The sequence below is a fragment of the Ostrea edulis genome, chromosome 5 (genome assembly GCF_947568905.1).
Source record: "Ostrea edulis chromosome 5, xbOstEdul1.1, whole genome shotgun sequence".
In the NCBI taxonomy this organism is placed as follows: domain Eukaryota; kingdom Metazoa; phylum Mollusca; class Bivalvia; order Ostreida; family Ostreidae; genus Ostrea; species Ostrea edulis.
The window spans coordinates 30,839,521-30,858,334 of record NC_079168.1 but is presented as its reverse complement, the minus strand read 5'-3'; the positions used below and the strand labels follow the sequence as shown (position 1 = coordinate 30,858,334).

The following is an 18,814-nucleotide window of genomic DNA, read 5'->3' as shown; positions in this document are numbered from 1 at the left end:
TTTGTTTCATCCCAGGTCCGTGGCTAATAATTAGGCTTATTGACATTGCATGATTGATATTGATTGATTGACAAATTGAAATGATTGATTGATTGAAATGATTGATTGATATATTGATTGATTGACACATTGGTGGAATGAAATATTGATTGATTGATTGAAAATATTGATTGATTGACACATTGGTGAATTGAAATATTGATTGATTGATTGACACATTGGTGGATTGAAATATTGATTGATTGAAAATATTGAGTGAATTATTGATTGATTGACCGAAACATGGATGGACTATTGATGCTACAACATAACTATCCAAAAGTCGTTGTAGATCATGGATTTATACATACTGATGTTTTGTATTAATATGAACATTGTCGTTGAATTGAAAATACGTTTTTATTAAGTAAAGCCATGACAAAGACTGCCAATACGTGTTATCGTTCTGTTCTATTGAGTTAATGCGCGTGCATCAATTTATGAGAGCAATAATTGAAAGTAGTATAAGCCCTCCCGATAGGGAGTTCAACTGAGTGCACTTTTTATGCAAATGAGGTCAAGCAAGGGCGGCTTCTGATTGGTCAAGCGGTGTCGGGGTCAACGGAGTGCACTGGTCAAGCGGGCCCCAGCAGGGGTCCTATAGCATGGTCCGGTTTAAAGGTCAGTGGGATAGAGTGCAGAGCATAGCTGTTGCTATTGCTGTTGGGGTTAACGGAGTGTACAATTGTATATCAAGCCAACCGAGGAAGGTCAACGGAGTGCAGTTTTTCAAGCCAAAGGTTCTAGAACTTTCCTATCACGTGATCGCCAGGTGTCCAGCCTGGGTTTTTCCACCGCCTGCTGGGTCAGTGCCGATGGGTTTTTCCCAGTGGTGGCATGGTGCCAAGTTTTTCCCCAGAGCTGGCACGGTGCCAAGTTTTTCCCAGCGCTGTCTACAGGTATATATATAAAGCGGCGCGCGGTGCATTGGGTGTCACTTTCGACATCATGTCAGACAAGTTACCTAGTGGACTTCCACGGAGTTATATTGAACAGCGATTGAGATTTTTGAATGATCAGCTGAACAGACAACGGCAGCGTGAATTACAACTCCGCAGAGAGAATCAACGGCGACTACAGTATTTACAGCGGGGAGGGGGAAAAAAGAAACTCATTTCGGATTATTACAAAATTCAACTGGAACGAGGACGTCAATCACGGAAATTTAAAGTCAAGGAAAATGTCTACAATGTTGCCTTCAAGCCTATTCCAGAGAAAGAAAATACAGCCTTCATTCGTCGCCTCTTCCGGGATATGTTAAAAAATGTGAAACAGGAAATGCAGTGCAATCCCAATGATTATCTACGTTTAAATATTCGGCACCCGTCTCTGGATTCAGATATTTGGTACGAATTTACGCAGTCCAATCAGCTCAACGAGGACAAAATTCTGAACAAAATAGAATCCGTGCAGCAATCTAAAAAGGAATTCCTAATCACCGACGGGGCAGTGCAGTTGGATTTTTTCCATGTCAAATATCCACAAGGCAGCGGGTGCACTAAGAAAAAACATCTGCATGTGGAAAAGGAAAAATTCAAAAACTCCAAGAGAGCGATCGTTCGCATTCAAAATCCTGAGGATTCTCTCTGCTTGTCCCGGGCTATTGTGGTAGCACGTCTACACAGCCAGAAATTAAACGACCCGGCATGGGAAACGAAATGGTTACGCATGAGAAAAGGGGATTTCAAAACTCTCGACCAGAAACGAGAAGCGATAGCCTTGATGGAACAAGCTGGGTGTGTTATGAACCAGCCGTGTGGGCCACGTGAATGGGGGCAATTACAGCACGCGCTCGCCCCGCAGTATCGATTGAAAATATTTCAATTCAAAACGAATACAGCTCGTTTACGACTGGAACCTATTTACAAAGGACCGGGGCACGGGACTTGTTTGAATATCCTGCTGGATAACGAGCATTACGATGCCATTGTGTCTATGCCTGGAGTGACGGAAAACAAATACTATTGCGATTATTGCGATGTTGGCTACAGTCACATTGAAGAACATCGGACCGTCTGTCCTCATCGATGCTCATTTTGTTTAGCCGATACCCCCTGTATCCCGGACGGGACTCAGACGAATTGCCCTCATTGTAAGGGATTTTTCAGAAATGCAGCTTGTTACCAGAACCATTTAAAACCCTACAGCAGTAATACAACGACCACGGTCTGCAGTTTAATGGGGCGCTGTAACCAGTGTCAGAAATGGATGTCCAAGAAATTATTAAAACGCCACGCGTGTGGGGGTCAAACCGAATGCCGCATCTGTCACAAAGTCGTCACCATGCCTCATCACTGCTTTGTACAGACGAAACCCAAACCTAAGAAAGAAAAAGAAGAAGAAGAGGAGTTGAAAATATACATTTATTACGATTTCGAATGCAGTCAGGAAAACGGTATTCACACCCCCAATTTATGCGTGGCAGAACGTGTGTGTCAACATTGCGACAGTGTGGATATCGACAAGCCCTGTTCTTATTGTGAAGGATTCGGATCACAACGCCGCTTCCTATTTCAAGGACCCGACACGTTAAAACAGTTTATGGAATGGCTCTTACAGAGCGAGACCGATGAGCAAGGCCATGTGGAACTCAAACACGATGAAGTCACCATCATTGCCCACAATTTCAAAGGATACGATGGGCAGTTTATTTTGAATTACCTGGTTCACACGGCGTGTATCAAACCCACCGTCATCCTGAACGGCAGTAAAATCTTATCCATGCAAGTCTTGGGGTTGAGATTCATCGATTCTTACAACTTTCTACCCTTTGCTCTTGCCAAGATGCCCTCTGCTTTCGGATTAACGGAATTGAAAAAAGGATATTTCCCTCACTTTTTCAACACGACAGAGAACCAGCAGTATGTGGGTCCTTACCCGGCCGCTCATTTCTACAATCCTGACGATATGTCCACCGCCAATCGTGAAGCCTTCTATACTTGGTACCATCAACAAGAGGGCAAAGTCTTTGATTTCCAGAAAGAATTCTTAGCTTACTGCATCTCGGACGTGGATATTTTACGCCGCTGTTGTGCCCATTTCAAGTCCACCCTGTTTGATCTGGTGGAAGTAGACCCCTTTCAAGAATCCATCACGTTTGCCAGCACGGCTAATTTAGCCTACCGACGAGGATTCATGGATGAAAATACCATCGCCATCATTCCTAATATGGGCTACCGGCCAGCACGACGATATTCAGCTAAAGCTTGTCGATGGCTCGCCTGGCTAGAACATCAACATCACTGCATACGACATGCTAGAAATGGGGGCGAAGTCACGCTTAGACCCTATACAGTAGATGGGTATGATGAGGAATCCCGTATCGTGTACGAATTCTATGGCTGTTACTGGCACGGCTGTCCCACCTGTTACCCGAATCTGTTGACTGACATGCATCCTCATCGTGTTCAGCATACGTATCAAGACCTCTACCTGGACACCTTAAAACGAGCCAGTGCTTTAGAAGACCAAGGCTATACAGTCGTGAGCATATGGGAACACGAGTTTGATCGTCAGACCCAGACCAATGCCGACTTACAGGAATTTTTACAAGGAGTCGATATACAAGATCCTTTGAATCCCCGTGACGCTTTGTACGGAGGCCGGACCAATGCTACACGACTGTATTGTGAGGAAGGGGATATGCGATACGTGGATGTCTGTTCCCTGTACCCGTACGTGTTGAAATACAAGCCATTTCCCGTCCAACATCCCCAAGTCATCACCAGCCATTTCACCGATGTCAGAGACTATTTCGGGCTCATTCGTTGTCGTGTCTTACCACCCTGAGAGCTGTATCACCCCGTATTACCTTACAAGACCGGGGGCAAATTACTCTTTCCCTTATGCCGCACCTGTGCGGAACAGCGCAACTTAGGACCCGACGAGCGGTGCCAGCACACCGATTCTGAACGCAGTCTCACTGGAACCTGGGTGACCACCGAACTTCACAAAGCATTAGATCTGGGTTATCGTCTCGACCGCATTTACGAAGTTTGGCATTTTGAGAAAACCAGTGAGCACTTATTTCGATCGTATATCAACACCTTTTTGAAAATTAAACAAGAAGCTTCCGGATTCCCCGAGGATTGTCAAACAGCCCAACAGCAGCAACATTACATTGAGGAAATTCAGCAACGAGAAGGCATTGCCATGAACCCGGCCGACATCCAGAAAAATCCGGTCCGAAGAACCATTGCAAAACTCTTTTTAAATTGCTTGTGGGGAAAATTTGCTCAACGATTACAATTACCCAAATCCCTGTATCTCACGGAAGAAGAAGAATTACAACAGAAATTACAAGATGCCACTTTAGAAGTCAAAGGCATCGAACTCTTAGAAAATCGTGAACGCCCCGAATGTGATATGATGCTGATCAATTATCAGGAGAAAGAAGAATTTTTAGAAGACTGCCCCTTTGGAAACGTGGTGCTGGCGTGTTTTACAACAGCTCATGCTCGTTTACATTTGTACGAGACGTTACAGCCTTTGGGAGAGCGTGTCTTATACTTTGACACGGATAGTATCATCTATCAGCACGACGAGACCCAGTTCAACCCGACCATTATCAACAGTTTAGGCGGCTGGACCGATGAATTGGGTGGAGATCGTATCACCAAGTACATGTCGGGCGGGCCCAAAAATTATGCGTACGAGACCCAGAATGGAAAATCTGTCTGCAAAGTCAAAGGATTGACACTCAATTATCGTGCCTCTAGAGTCGTGTCTCTCGATACGTTGGAAAAAATGTTGAAAGGAGAAGAAGAAGAAGTCCATGTCCGCTATCCGCACTTTATTCAACGAACCCGCCAACATGATGTGCGAACCATTCCTCTGGTGAAGAAATACCGCATGGTGTATGATAAACGTCAACGTATTCATGACTATGACACGCTGCCTTACGGGTATTAAAAAAAGGACATGCTAGAGAAAACCATCAGTCGGCAAAATGACGGACTACGAATCACTACATAACCCGGGTACACCACGTTATGCTCTACTGTCAGATCGAGTAGCGTCGTTTGAAAATGGTGCCGAACACTTGCAGAAGCTATTACCTACCATTGCAGAAGCGGGATACTTTTACAAAGGGTACGGGGATAACACGTGCTGTTTTTATTGCAACTTTGGACTTCACCATTGGGGAGCTGTCGACAATCCTTGGATACAACATGCTTATTGGTATCCTCACTGTCCTTACCTGAAGTGTAATAAGGGCAAACAATGGGTACGCCAAATGTTCGACGCCGTTAGCCGAATGCGAGACACGGGGAAGGAATGGGGAGACTTGCCTGTAGACAGTGTGGAGAATCCGGCTACGACGGAGAAATGTCATCTGTGTTTAGAAAGAGACTTGAGAATAGCTTTTTTACCTTGTGGTCATTTATGTACTTGTGCTATATGTGCTACGGGACTGACACAATGTCCTATTTGTAGACATGGTGTTGAGCAAGCTGTACGTATTTTTATTTGTTAATAAATAGATATGATTTTCCTGAACTTGTGTCATTTATCAAGATGTATACCTACGAGACACTTGAGCCTTTTCAGTTGAAACATGAATTTACCATGGTGGTGGCCGGACCCTCTAAATCGGGTAAAACAGAATTTGTCAAACAGCTGGTGCAAAATACGCAGTGGATTGCACCGCCTCCCGAAAAGATAGTATGGTGTTATCGAGAATGGCAGCCCGCGTACGAATCCTTACAGGACAAGGTCACTTTTATCCGCAATATACCTCAAGACGATGAGCAGATAGTGGCGGATCTCAGTACGCGTCATCTACTCATTTTTGATGATATGATGGGAGGTAAAGCCATCGAATCGATTGTCGACTGGTTTACGCGCAAAGCGCATCATCGAAATACCAGTGTCATTTATATCACACAAAATCTGTTTGATCGAGCAGTACAACATCGTACCATCAGTCTGAATGCTCACTATCTTGTGCTGTTTAAAAATCCTCGAGATAAATCTCAGATTGGGGTGTTAAGTCGGCAATTACAAATGCCGCATTTACTTCCAGCCTATGAGGACGCCACCCGTGTACCTCACGGGTATTTACTAGTGGACTTGAGTCCTCAGACGTCGGACGATTTAAGATTAAGAAGTCAACTCTTTACCAACTTGGCTGTGCACATGCCCCCGAGAGTATAAATAATGTCACATCATGGGCAGGTGTATCATTTGAAAGACAGTCTTCACCATGGGTAGACCTTCCGCGAAGAGTAAATTAGTCAAAACGTTACGCCGTTTACAACGGGAACGGGATCCCGTTCAACGGAGCCATCTCATTGAATTAGGACGTAGAGCCTTACTCAACTGGTTTGCGATGGGAGCTCGAAATTTATTGCGAGGCGTCTTACCAGGCAATAAAATCACTCAGCGGTTCATTCAATCCCATCGCCAAGACTTGAGTGTCATTGCCGATAAGAAGGCCAATGAAGAAGAGCGTAAAAAAGCCATTTTGAAACGAGGAGGCGCCGGATTCTTAGGAGGGACCATTATCCGTCATTTATTCAAATGGGAAACAGGCCGTAAGCCCCGTGGGAGACAACCCAAGAAAACCAAGAAACCACGGGCTAAGAAAGCTAAAAAATCGCCTCAGAGAATTCCTAAACTCATTATTCGCTTACCTAAGAAGACACCTAAGAAGTCCCCTAAGAAGACACCTAAGAAGACACCTCTCAGGATGAAGAATCCGTTTCCCAATTGGGCTCCAAAGAAAACCCCTCTCATTGTGAAGATGCCGTTTCCCAAGGCCACTCCCCCCAAGGCCACTAAAACGTTAGCCGATCTGAAAGCCGGATTAGCTCAAAAGAAAATGGAACGACCCATGCATGGGCCTATAGGAAGTTCCAGAACCAGTGATACTGCTCTACCGAGTTTTGCTCATACCTTTGGAGGCATGAAATTTCAACCCTTAACCACCTCAACACCGGTTCAGGTGCAAAAGAAATATAAATGTAAATTTTGCCCTCTGGTCTTCAATGCGAGAGAGAACCGCAATCGTCACGAAGAGACCGTCCATCACAAGCGTTTTGATCCTAAACATCCGAGTGCCATTGTCCGGGACTAGGTATAAAAAGGAGGGGGAAGGTGCCCCACCCTTCATTACCATGGCTCATACGAAGAAGTGTGAATGTCGATTACGACCTCATTTACCGCTCTTGCAGACGTTAGCGGCTCCTCACTATTCCAGCAAATTAAAGACAGAGGTGTTGAAACATTGTTCCAATGACTGCATTTTAAAGATTTGTGAGATTGTGTACAATCTATTAAAAGGGGTGATTCCTCTCACCCCTACTCAGAAGCGACAACTGGGTCGAAAGAAACACATCTTAAGACGCTTAGTCCAGCCTCAACCTGTGAAAAAACGACGAGGTATACTCATCCACCAAAAAGGATTGGGTTCGTTTGTGTGTGGCAAGATTTGTAAGAAATCATGAGTCGAAAAATGGTGTTGGTACCGGAAGCGATGCTCAACGAATTAAAAGGCAAATTACCTAAACCTCCCGAATTTACCTCGACTATTGGTTTACGCAGTGATTTGGATGAGATTGAACATCGAGATGATTTAACCGAGAAAGAAAAAGTGGGGTTGTACGGTCATCAACTTCATCGCTATCGTCAATATTTACAACAAGCTCGACATCCCACCACAGCGACTCTGCCCTCCCCAACCAGTGCAGCCAGTGCCGCCTCACCACCCTCAGCCGCCTCAGCACCCGATGACTTGGAGGAACAGATTATCAAAAGCGTCAATAAACCGGGTCAAAAGAAAGCAGGTTTATTACTCGATCATCTCAAGAAATCCAAAGTGGTGACTTGGAATAAAGAAGGAGGAATCAGCTATAGAGGACGCAGGGTTCCCGATTCCAATATTGTGGATTTAATGAGCGAAACCCAGCGACAAAGACCCTTAAGACATCGTGATCCCCCCGCGGGATTAGAGGAATTTGCTCAAGCGTTAAAAGAGACTCATGCTCCCAAAGGATATGTGAGCAATCGGGATGTTATAAAAGCCATGGACAAACCAGGGAAAATCAGTACGCCTAGACCTCTAGAGGAAGAGGAGAGTGGATTTCAAGAGCTCACGGGATTTGATCAATCGTTCTATGAAACACCGCAACGTCTAACCCCTAAACCGATCAGAGATGCTGGTAGAAAGACGGCCCGTGACATCGGAAAATGGTTAAATCTACCATGAAACCAGAACAGATCTTACAGCGACTGTATTACGATCCCAAGACAGGTTATGGGGGAGTCCAGGCGTTGTATCGTCAAGTGCGTCAATTAGGACACAAGATTACCCTGTCTCAAATTCGAGAATGGGTGAAAGCTCAAGATACCTATACCTTGCATAAACCGATACGGAGGAAATTCAAGCGACGACAAACACGAGTGACGGATATGGATGAACAATGGCAATTAGATTTAGCCGATGTCTCCAGCTTGAAACAAGACAATAATGGGTATACGTTTTTATTATGTGCCATTGACGTGCTGTCTAAATATGCCTGGGTCGTGCCTTTAAAACAGAAAACGGGGAAAGAAATGATACGAGGCTTACGACGGATTTTTCGAGAGGGACGTCGCCCCGTGCGCATTCAGTCCGATCAAGGAAAAGAATTTACCAATAAAGAATTTCGTCAAGCCTTCAAATCCATTCATTTCTTTACGACCCGTAATGCCGAAACCAAAGCCAGTATTGTGGAACGTTTTCAATGCACGCTGAAAGCACGCATGTGGCGGTATTTTACAGGCCATAAAACACGACGGTATGTCGATGTCTTGGCCGATCTGGTGTATGGTTACAATCATACCTATCATCGCAGTATCCGGCGAGCTCCTGCTCAAGTCAATGCCAAGAATGTCTTGACCGTATGGAAAACCTTGTATGGAAAACAGAGTGCCGATACCACGAGTCGCTTGCAAGTGGGGGATCGTGTACGCATTAGTAAAGCCAAACGTACGTTTGAAAAAGGATATTTACCGAATTGGACCAAAGAACTGTTTACCATCTCTAGAAAAGTGCCAGGACGAAACGTCTATCGCATTCAAGATGATCACGGGGAAGAATTAGAAGGAACCTTTTACGAGAAGGAATTACAACAAGTGATTAAAGACGATGATGTCTATGAAGTGGAAGAAATCTTAGGGTATAAAAAGCGGCGTGTGGGAAAAAAAGTCATTTCAGAAGTCAAAGTGCGTTGGAAAGGATATCCTCCCAGTTTTGATTCATGGATTCCGCAAGCGGATCTCATTCTGTCATGACCACCCAGTGGACTTTCTTGGGTGAAAAAGTCCCCCGGAGTGAAATTGTGTATTTTGCACAATTATTCCTCTGTTGAACCATCATTATCACCTCGGTAGTCATGTTAGCCATACGCGATCCCAATCGCGATTTTTGGATGGTGACCTTAAGTTCTTTGGTGGGCTACGTCATGCCTAGTCCTCAAATGAATGCACCTCCTATAAAACAGGAGTCCCCTTCACCTGAGAGATCAGTTCACCATGGCTAAGCCACAGTACGCCTGGAAACAAGAGGGGAAGAAAAGTACCTGGTTCTGGGATAAGCAGATGTGTTTGATGCATTGTAAACAACACAAAACGTCGACGCATCCTGTGTACTTGTACAAACGGATCGTGATTCCTGATGGTTGGGTGCCATTTATCAGAAAGACTAAATATCAAGAGTTTCGCTGGAAAGTCAAAGCCTTCTGGGGATTGATGGGACGACAAGACGAATCCGATTGGACCTTAAATGATAGTCCTTGGTACGACAACGTGAAAGCTTGTCTCCACCATTTTAAAGACATGATCAATGGAGGTTATGATGTAGCCGATTGCTGGGGAACCCGACACTATCTGGTGATGCGACGACGCTTAGTCCCGAGACGAATCCTGACGTTACCAGACTCGGATGCGTTGATGTGCGGTGGTGGCCGCGATCAAGAAGAATGAATTGAATTGAATGTATTGTCATGTTGTATGTTGTTTCAAATAAAAATTGTGAAAAAACAAAACGGTGTTGTGTATAAATAGAGAAGGAAACAGAGACAGGGTCTCATTTAAGACATCATGGCTGGAGGAGAAGGGTTTTACATGACTCTGTTGAGTGATGGGTCGATGGAATCGTTTCCGACGAATACGACTGCTCAATTTAAAACGTTATTGCCACACACCATGGACTTAACGGATGGAGAATGGGAAGTCGGATGATGTACTCGGCCAACTTACAAAACGTATCGGATAGCGAGACTTATGTGGACGTTCTCATTCCAGATCCGTATACGAAACATGTCCAAGATCCCAACACTTATAAATGGGAAAGATTTAAGACAGAGAATATGGGCAAAGTCACGATGGCCAGGTGTGTGGTGGTGGTCCCCTGGCATCTGACGCCATGGTCCCATCTCTTTGAGGGAGGGGATAGTTTATTTCCCTTCGATATCATTCGCATTCACTTCCGACCCGGAGCTTATACACAACCTTTGGCGTTAATCAATGAAATCAACGCAGCCTTAAGGAGAACCCTGTGGAAAGTATGGAGCGAGTTAGGGGATCCTAACGAAGAGGGGAACAACCAGATCTTAGTGTATCACCCCGAGTACGATCGTGTCGAGTATCACTTTAATGGGAGAACACTGAGAGCCACCCCCATGTGCATTCGTTTCCCTACGCCCTTAGCGTACAAGCTAGGTCTGGATAGTGACAAAATGATCCTGGGCCATGAAACCATGACGAAATGGATCAACGTGAATTACTTGGGGAACACGACCATGGATGTCTACGACAATCTGAAAGCCATGTATGTGTATTGTGACATTGTGGATCCTCAAGTGGTGGGCACCAACAAATTGAAATTATTGAGAGTCGTCCCCTGTACGGCTCAATACGACGATCGACAACAAGCCCGTTGGGAACCGATTCGAGCCGAATATTTGAAACTGAGTAAGAAATATTTCGATACCATTGAGGTACACATCATGAATTCTTTAGGGCGTCCTATGGGCTTTTTAAATGGGCGGTCCTTAGTCAAACTTCATTTCCGCAAAGTGTATTGAAAGATGAAGTACCATCGAGGAGTCAGACGCCAGAAAGGACACGGAATCTGGTTTCTCATTCCATGGATTGCCAATGCCATTGCGGGTCAAGCGGGCCAAGGAAAGAAGAGAAAGAGACGGCGTAAAAAGTATAAAAAGCGGGTGTAACCCCTAACGAAGTTCATTTACATCAAGATGCACTACCATAAAGGTTTAATACGGCAGCAGGGTCACGGGCTTGGAGCCCTGCTGGGAATAGCTAGCAAAGTGGCGGGTCCCCTGATCAGCGGATTATTAGGTGGAGCCCCCGCACAACAGCAACAACAACAACAGCGTCCTGTCTATCAAGAGAGATATTATGATTACGACCGCCCTTATCGCTCTTATCAGAGGAGACGACGTAGAATCCATCCAACAGAAGAATATGATCCAGAATCTGAAAAGCAGAAGGGAAAAGGATTTTTCACCGATTTACTCAAATCGGGGGCTAAAAGTGCCTTAAAGGCTGCTGCTAAAACAGGGATGGATGTGTTAGATAATAAACGATCACTCAAAGACGCTCTCAAGACACACGGTGCCCAAGCCCTGAAAGAGACAGCAGGGTATGCTCGTAGGCGAAGGTCTCGAAAAGCCCCATCCAAACGAGGAAGAAAAGCGCGCACAGGAATACTCAGGAAGCCTGGAACCACGACCCTCAAAAGAAAACAGGCGGGAAAACAGGTGGGAATACAGGAAGGAAAAGGATTTGTTAAAAGAAAACAACGTATCTTAGCTCGGGGAGGGCCTCATAAGAGACCTAGGAAGCGATCTAGGAAGGGAGGTAGGAAGCTAGTGAAAAGGGGTAAGCCAAAACGCTCTCTGGATATTTTCGACTGAGAACCTTATAAAAAGGGGGTGAGAAGGAGACCAGAACACATTTGATGCCAGTTCACGCTGAGTAACACATCGTTCCAATATGATGCACAGAGAATCTTGCGCTTGTGGCACCGACAGTTTAGAACTGTTTAAAGTGCCCCCGACCAACGTCACTTTAGAAGATTCGAAATGGATGGAATATTACCCCATTTCCAGTACCCTCAACTCGGATACGGCTCCGATTGAATTTGAAATCAAAGGACAAGGAGATGAATATCTGGATTTATCCCAAACTTATCTCCAGATGGTATGTAAATTCACGAAAGCCAATGGAACGAATCTCGCAGGAGGCAATTCGACCTCGACCCCCGTGAATAACATTCTCCATTCCTTGTTCAGTGAAATCGATGTCAGTCTCAATGGAAAAGTCATTACCCCGGGGACGGATACTTATCCCTACAAAGCGTATCTGGAGAAATTGTTGTCTTATGCACCCAAGACTCTGGAAACCCAGATGAGAGCCTGTAGCTTGTGGGAAAAAGATACGGCAGGACATATGGATGAGGTCAAATTAGAAGCTCTGACTCAAACTCCTGTGGAATTTGCAGTAGTGTCTAACAAAGTCAACATCGCGGCCGTCATCCCGACTCCCGAGTATCCGGATGATTCCAAGAATGTAGGGTTGAGAAAACGTCACGAGAAGATTACAGACAGTAAGGAGATCGTGTTGATGGATCGATTACATCTGGATTTGTTTGAGCAAGAGAAATGTCTCCCTAATGGCGTGGATGTCCGTCTCAGATTCAATCGCGCTCGACCCCAGTTCTACATGATGACCGCTGCCGGGAGTAGTGGGAAAGTGGTCATTCAAAGTATGATCTTGTGGGTGAGGAAAGTCAAACCTGTGCCGAGTATCATTAATCTCATCAATCAGCAACTGAGTACTCAAACGGCGAAATATCCATTGAGACGAGTGGAAGTGAAAACCTTCACCATTCCTAGTGGCACCCAATCTAAAATCACCGATCATCTGTTTCAAGGACAGATGCCTAAACTGGTCGTGTTGGGCTTTGTGGACAATGCGGCTTTTAATGGGGATAATACCAGAAACCCCTTTCATTTCCAAAATGAGAAAGTCAAGAAATTAGAAATCAGTATCAATGGAGAAATGATGGAAACCCGACCTTTGGAACCTAATTTCACCGACGATCAGTACCTGAGATCGTATTTGAGTCTGTACAAAGGCTTGGGAAAATTAGGCCAGGACTGGGCTCCGGACATTACCCTGGAAGAGTATAAAAACGGTTACACCCTCTGGTGTGTGGATTTCACGAAAGATCAAGAAGCCCAGACGGATAAATTTCAGCTCATACAGACTGGGAACTTGAGAGTGGAAGTGCAATTTGCCGCCAACGTGGCCAGGACCTTAAACTGTGTGGTGTATGCCGTGTTCGACAATCTGCTAGAAATCAACAAACAACGAGAAGTCAGCATCGATTACTAAGAGAGAGAGAGAGAGATGGATACTCAGCAATTGAGAGATGTTTTACAACGAGATTTAGGACCGGCGTTTGCAGGTGTGTATCCTCGAGATGTCATACCTGAGCTGTTACCTCATCACAAAGCCATCGTGGTGAATACAGACCCTCACGATCGCCCTGGAGCGCATTGAGTCTGTTTGTATTTGAGTAGCCCTACCGTCGAATATTTTGATTCTTACGGATTACCTCCCAGCCATAAAGACATCCAAGACTTTATTCAACGCCACGGAGAGACTTGGATTCATAACACCCATTGTTATCAAGATTTGAATACGGATGTCTGTGGACAATACTGTGTGTATTTTTTACATCAACGCCATCGACATAGAAGCACCGTACAAGAATGGTTACTTCCCTGGAAAGGCACGGCCTTACAACGCGATCGTTTTGTGGCTGATTGGTTTAAAGAGACCTTCCGAAAACCGAGAACCCATCAAGGACAAACTTGTCAATGTCAAAGACTGAATGTATTGTAAACTATGTTATTGTATTGTTATTGTTCATAGTTGGAGTTTAATAAAACGTTGGAAAAATCTTCTGGGTTTGTTTTTTCTTGTCATTGTAATCAACCATGTCTTTTCAAAAAGAATGGGTAGCCCTGAAAAGGGCTGTTTTCTTTCTCTCTCTCTCTGTTCTTGGTCTTTTCTCTTCTTCTTCTTCTTCTTCTCTCTCTTCTCCTTCTCTTCTTCTCTTCTCTGTCCCCCCTCACTGTCTGTTCTTCTTCCTCTTTCTTCTCTTCTTTTTCTGCTCCTCCGGGGGTTGTTGGTGGTCAAACACAAAAACAGGCAACCCGTGTTTAAAAAACACTCTCCCCGGAGGCCGCTGCACCACTTCCAACTCTGCGTCCCAGTTTTCCTCTGGCGGGGGCAGATCCTGGCTCATGGGCGGTGGGGGAAGAGCCTCCCGTGAGGCCGGCGGGGCAATCTCTCGGTCCCAATCCTCCTCCCATTTGAAAAAATAGTCATTCACTGTAGGGTCTGGTCCTACTCTACGACTCATATCTACTTCTCTGGTTCCTTAAAAAATCGGAATGCCAGATTTTGACGTTGCGCTCGTTTAAAAAGGCGAGAGCGCGGACGTCCTTGAAAACATCCCCTACCTCAGTCAAAGATGGCGGACGTCATGTTGATGACTCATCAAAAAACACTATATAAATAGGTCACTTGTTACCATTTTTCTCAATCATGTCGTTTGAACGGTACGCGGATGATGAGAAAGATGTACTAGTGTGTGGGTATTGCCGAGGACATTGGTTAACTTGTGGCTGTTTTCATTATAAAAAAGAAAACATCCTGGTCAAACAGAAGTGGATAGAGAGATTGGCAGAGCTGACGTATTATCCCTTTGTCTATAAATGTTGTAGTCACACTAGAGAACCCTGGCTAGAGTGTAAGTGTCCGCAGCATTGTACCATCACCCCTGAAGAAGAAATAGCGCATAAGGACTGTACCTGTGAGATCTTGCAGGAGTTTAGAGAGCGCTGGACTCAGAGAAAGTTTGATCCCCGGCTGTTTCAACATTGTCCTTACAGTCAAGAACCCTGGTCAACGTGTACCTGTGAGACCTGTCAACCAGCATGTCGGTGACGGATCTACGAGGAGATGTATTATCTCTACCTTGGGTGGATGCTATTGTACAACAATGTAACTGTTTAACGGTGAAACCTCATGGATTAAGTCAACGTATTGCCGACCGATTTCCTTGGGCTAATCTGTATGCGACCCGACAACCTTTAGGACGGAGAAATTTAGCTATAGAAGCGGATCGAGGAATACCGGGTACTGTGTGTATTATGCCTCATTCTACTCATCCTGATGTGATCTGTTTGTTAGCGCAATGGGATTACGGGAGAGGCACTCAACGCTTACCCCTGTATGCCGATACCCCCGAACAACGTGAACTTTGGTTTCAACAATGTTTACAGGAATTAGGCACTTTGTCTTACCAGACTTTAGCGTTTCCTTATCGTATTGGATGTGGATTAGCCGGAGGCAATTGGACTCATTATAGACAATGGATTTGTGACTTTGCTTATCAGTATCATAAACATGTTTACATTGTCAAGAAAATGTAACTTTATTATAGCTTTATTCTAGCTATTACTTGTAAAAAAAAACTTTATTCTGCCTACTATGTGACTTGTGTTAATAAAACTTTAAAAAAAAAAAAACTTGTGTGTTTCTTGATTTTTGCAATAAAAAGTGTCTTTTCAAAAAAAGTTGGTGGCCCTGAAAAGGGCCGTTTGGTCTCCCTGTTCTTTAATGGGGTCCCTCATGCCGGCAATGCGGACACCTTCCTCTTGTATACCGCCCGTTCTCATTCCTTTCGAGGCAATCGCAGCATACTACTCGCTGCCCACACCCCCGGCACTTGATCCCGGAATGCCGGTCGTCCAACCAACAGATGGGGCATTTCATCAGCCGGTCCCGCACTCTTACGGCCCATGGCGGAATCCTAATGGTTCTGTTGGTGATCGGGCAATTGATGACTCTGGGCGGCGGGGGTCTGGGTGGCGGGGTCCTCCGGCTGGGCGACCTGCTCCTGGCGCGGCTCTGGGGCGAGGGCGACCTCGGGGAAACCTCTGGACTTGACACCGGAGTGTACTCTAGCATAGGTGGTGGTGATGGTGGCGATAGCTGTAGTGGTGGGGGTGGCGCTAGCGGTAGTGGTGGGGGTGGCAGGAAGGCCGACACTGTCCTGGACAACCTAGGGCTAGGCGGCGTCGCTGGTCTGGGTGGCGGCACGGTGTGGGATGCTGAGGACGGAGGCGGTGGCGGTGGCGCTGTCGCAGCTACTGTGGCCAAGTCCCGCATCCTAGTAAAGGTGCTACGGAATGGTCCTCCTCCCTCGGCGCCATACCTCTTTCGAGCTCGATCGACCGCCCGGTTAACTATGACTTGGGTCAAATCTGGGGGTGTAAACACCCCCAGTTCTGTAATACTAGACTGCACCCAGGTATCCCCTTCTTTCTTCTCGCCAATGACTACAAGTCGGAAACGTGAGTCAAACCCTCCTTGAAAATCATAACTAGCGCCTGCCATCTTCTTCTTCTTCTTACTTCTTTTCTTCTTCTTTGACTTTACAAGTCGCTGGTTCCTAGAACGGAATGCTGGAATTTGACGTTGCGCTGGTTTAAAACGACTCCAGCACGGACGTCGTTGAAAACATCCCTGTCCAGTTTGAACGCCATGATGGTGGACGTCCAAAATGGCGGATTTGTGCTTTCGAGTAGAGAGTTTTTCCTCGTTTATTCATGTCGAGGACTCGTTTTCTCCCCGGTGTTCAAGCCAACGCCTAGTTTTCACCGGGCTGCATCTAATCCTATGCATTTTATGCTCATACACCCTGAAATGAATTCAGGATCATCCCGCCAAAGAGTCGAGACGAGGTAAAATTTTCTCCTAGCGGGTTTAAACTATTTATTTCTCAGGGGTGTACACCTGTAGAAATATCCAATTCATCCTCAGAGATAGAAATCAAAGTATAGAATCGGATTTCTATCTTGATTTCAGCCTAGACTTCCTCATCTCCTTATTATATACCCTCCTTTGTAAGATTCAACAAACACAGAACTGGTGACTCTATTTTTATTCACCATATCACAATATCAATTCAAAAACAGTTTTTTGTAAAAAGTCATTCAATATAGGCTCCAAGATCTGTTCCATGGCTCGAATCCTAGTTTGAAATCGACATCGATCCACGGCCATGGTCATCCAAGGACTGGTTCGATCTTCTTCAGGTAGCCAATACACTTGATTCCGTTCCAGATTAAAGGTCACACGTTTAACTTGACGTACATCTCTCGAAGACATCGTAGTCTGATTTTCTCGATTTCTGCTCTGTCTGTGGGTCGAATTCGTTTCAATTCCTGGCCCATTAAATGAATCAGTACTAAGGCTTGCGGGGTGATCCGGTTCTCGATCAAATGCTGACAGAGACATGGATACTCCTTTAAGCTGATGGGAAATAATTCTTCTCGCAGATAGTGTAACACAAATTCAAACTGCCAAGAATGAATGTCTGTGAGATAATCCAATACATAAGCTATCGCTTTCTCTGTGATGTGGTCACTGCTGGCCATCCTCCAGGAATAAAGGAAAAGAAAACGGTTAGGTTTTTTTATACACCTTTTCCAGCCAGTGATCGGTAATCGCTACAATCGCCCCAGTCTTCTCAGGTTCCCGTCGTCTAAATTCTTGCTCCATGGTATAAATCATGATCAATCCAGACTCTCTGTTCAGGTTGTCGGCTATATGCTTGCAAACGCCGGAATATTCATATAAGGTCATAGGAAATTCCCAAAAGATCAACAACTTCATGGCGAATTTATATCTCAACGGCTGTTTTTCTTTCCAGTCCTTGATACACTGTAATGCAGCGCTACGAGCGTTGTTCACCGATTCTTTGTAGTCCTTGAAATACTGTAATACAGCGGTAAGAAAATTGTTGTTGTCCCATTCAGCCATGATGATCAAATGAAAAAATTCCAAAACGTTCTTGTTTTATAACAGGACAGCCATTCCTTTCATACGAATCAGTTCCACGAATCCTTTTTGTAGACAATCGCGTAAGATCCGATCAATGTCACTCATCTGGTCTGGAAGGTTCTGTTTCAATTCCTCAGCATACAAATAAATCATGAGTAAACGTCCCGTATTGGTATTCTCCGCTAATGAATCAGCAATCCGTTGAAAACTATGTACATTTCTGACCTCCGGTGACATCTCTTGTACAAATTGACGAGCATTTTGAATGAGAGGGTCATGTAAGGCCACGTTCATACATTGTAGTACATAGCTATATCCATCCATTCTCGTAGTAGCACTGCCGCCCATAGTGAATAACGAACGTTCAGAAAACACCTGTATTTATAGGTAAAGGTTATGCATCACGTGATCAAGCACCTGCACCACATGATCAAGCACCTGTACGTCAGCTGGTTTCTACAGTCATTCTTGTCTGACCTTCAGTCATGGATACACGGAGAGTTTTAAGAGCGAGACGCCGCCAGGGAATACAACAAGTGGAGAATTTAACCATAGTAGAAGATTATGTAGACGAGATGGAGATCTGGGACAATTTAGTACAGAGATGTCGCCATCGATTACGCTGGGGCCGATCTAAAAATTGGTGTTTTGACTATGTATTGCGGTCACATGAAACAGTGGAGGATATTTGGTCGCGTTTAAGTGACATGTACCTGAAAAATTCCCCCCTCATACAGTACATGATTTACCAGTTTTACACGTTATTGAACGGCACTCAAAAAGTATCGGGATTTATTCGACTGGAGAAACCACGTCACCGAAGAAGTGTATGGGGATTGTT

At 45.0% G+C, this 18,814-nt stretch overlaps 3 protein-coding genes across 3 annotated transcripts; all 3 read left to right on the top strand.

Annotated features, from left to right (window-relative positions):
- Positions 1–2,580: 2,580 nt before the first annotated feature.
- On the top strand, positions 2,581–3,828 carry LOC130054931 (uncharacterized). The gene has a single exon (XM_056166042.1). The coding sequence runs from the start codon at positions 2,581–2,583 to the stop codon at positions 3,826–3,828; it is 1,248 nt and encodes a 415-aa protein (XP_056022017.1).
- Positions 3,829–12,042: 8,214 nt separating this feature from the next.
- Positions 12,043–13,948, top strand: LOC125651225 (uncharacterized protein F54H12.2-like). Its single transcript, XM_056166041.1, has 3 exons — positions 12,043–13,077; positions 13,207–13,428; positions 13,892–13,948. The coding sequence occupies exons 1-3, from the start codon at positions 12,043–12,045 to the stop codon at positions 13,946–13,948; spliced, it is 1,314 nt and encodes a 437-aa protein (XP_056022016.1).
- Positions 13,949–15,940: 1,992 nt separating this feature from the next.
- Positions 15,941–16,501, top strand: LOC130054930 (uncharacterized). Its single transcript, XM_056166040.1, has one exon. The coding sequence runs from the start codon at positions 15,941–15,943 to the stop codon at positions 16,499–16,501; it is 561 nt and encodes a 186-aa protein (XP_056022015.1).
- Positions 16,502–18,814: the final 2,313 nt, after the last annotated feature.

Excerpts from the sequence above, each read along its gene's own strand:
- LOC130054931 (XM_056166042.1), top strand. The coding sequence starts at position 2,581 with ATGGAATGGCTCTTACAGAGCGAGACCGATGAGCAAGGCCATGTGGAA.
- LOC125651225 (XM_056166041.1), top strand. The coding sequence starts at position 12,043 with ATGATGCACAGAGAATCTTGCGCTTGTGGCACCGACAGTTTAGAACTG. Across the intron at positions 13,078-13,206 it reads TTCATTTCCAAAATGAGAAA|GACTGGGCTCCGGACATTAC; the intron begins GTCAAGAAATTA and ends AAATTAGGCCAG. Across the intron at positions 13,429-13,891 it reads AAATCAACAAACAACGAGAA|AGACCTTCCGAAAACCGAGA; the intron begins GTCAGCATCGAT and ends ATTGGTTTAAAG.
- LOC130054930 (XM_056166040.1), top strand. The coding sequence starts at position 15,941 with ATGGTTCTGTTGGTGATCGGGCAATTGATGACTCTGGGCGGCGGGGGT.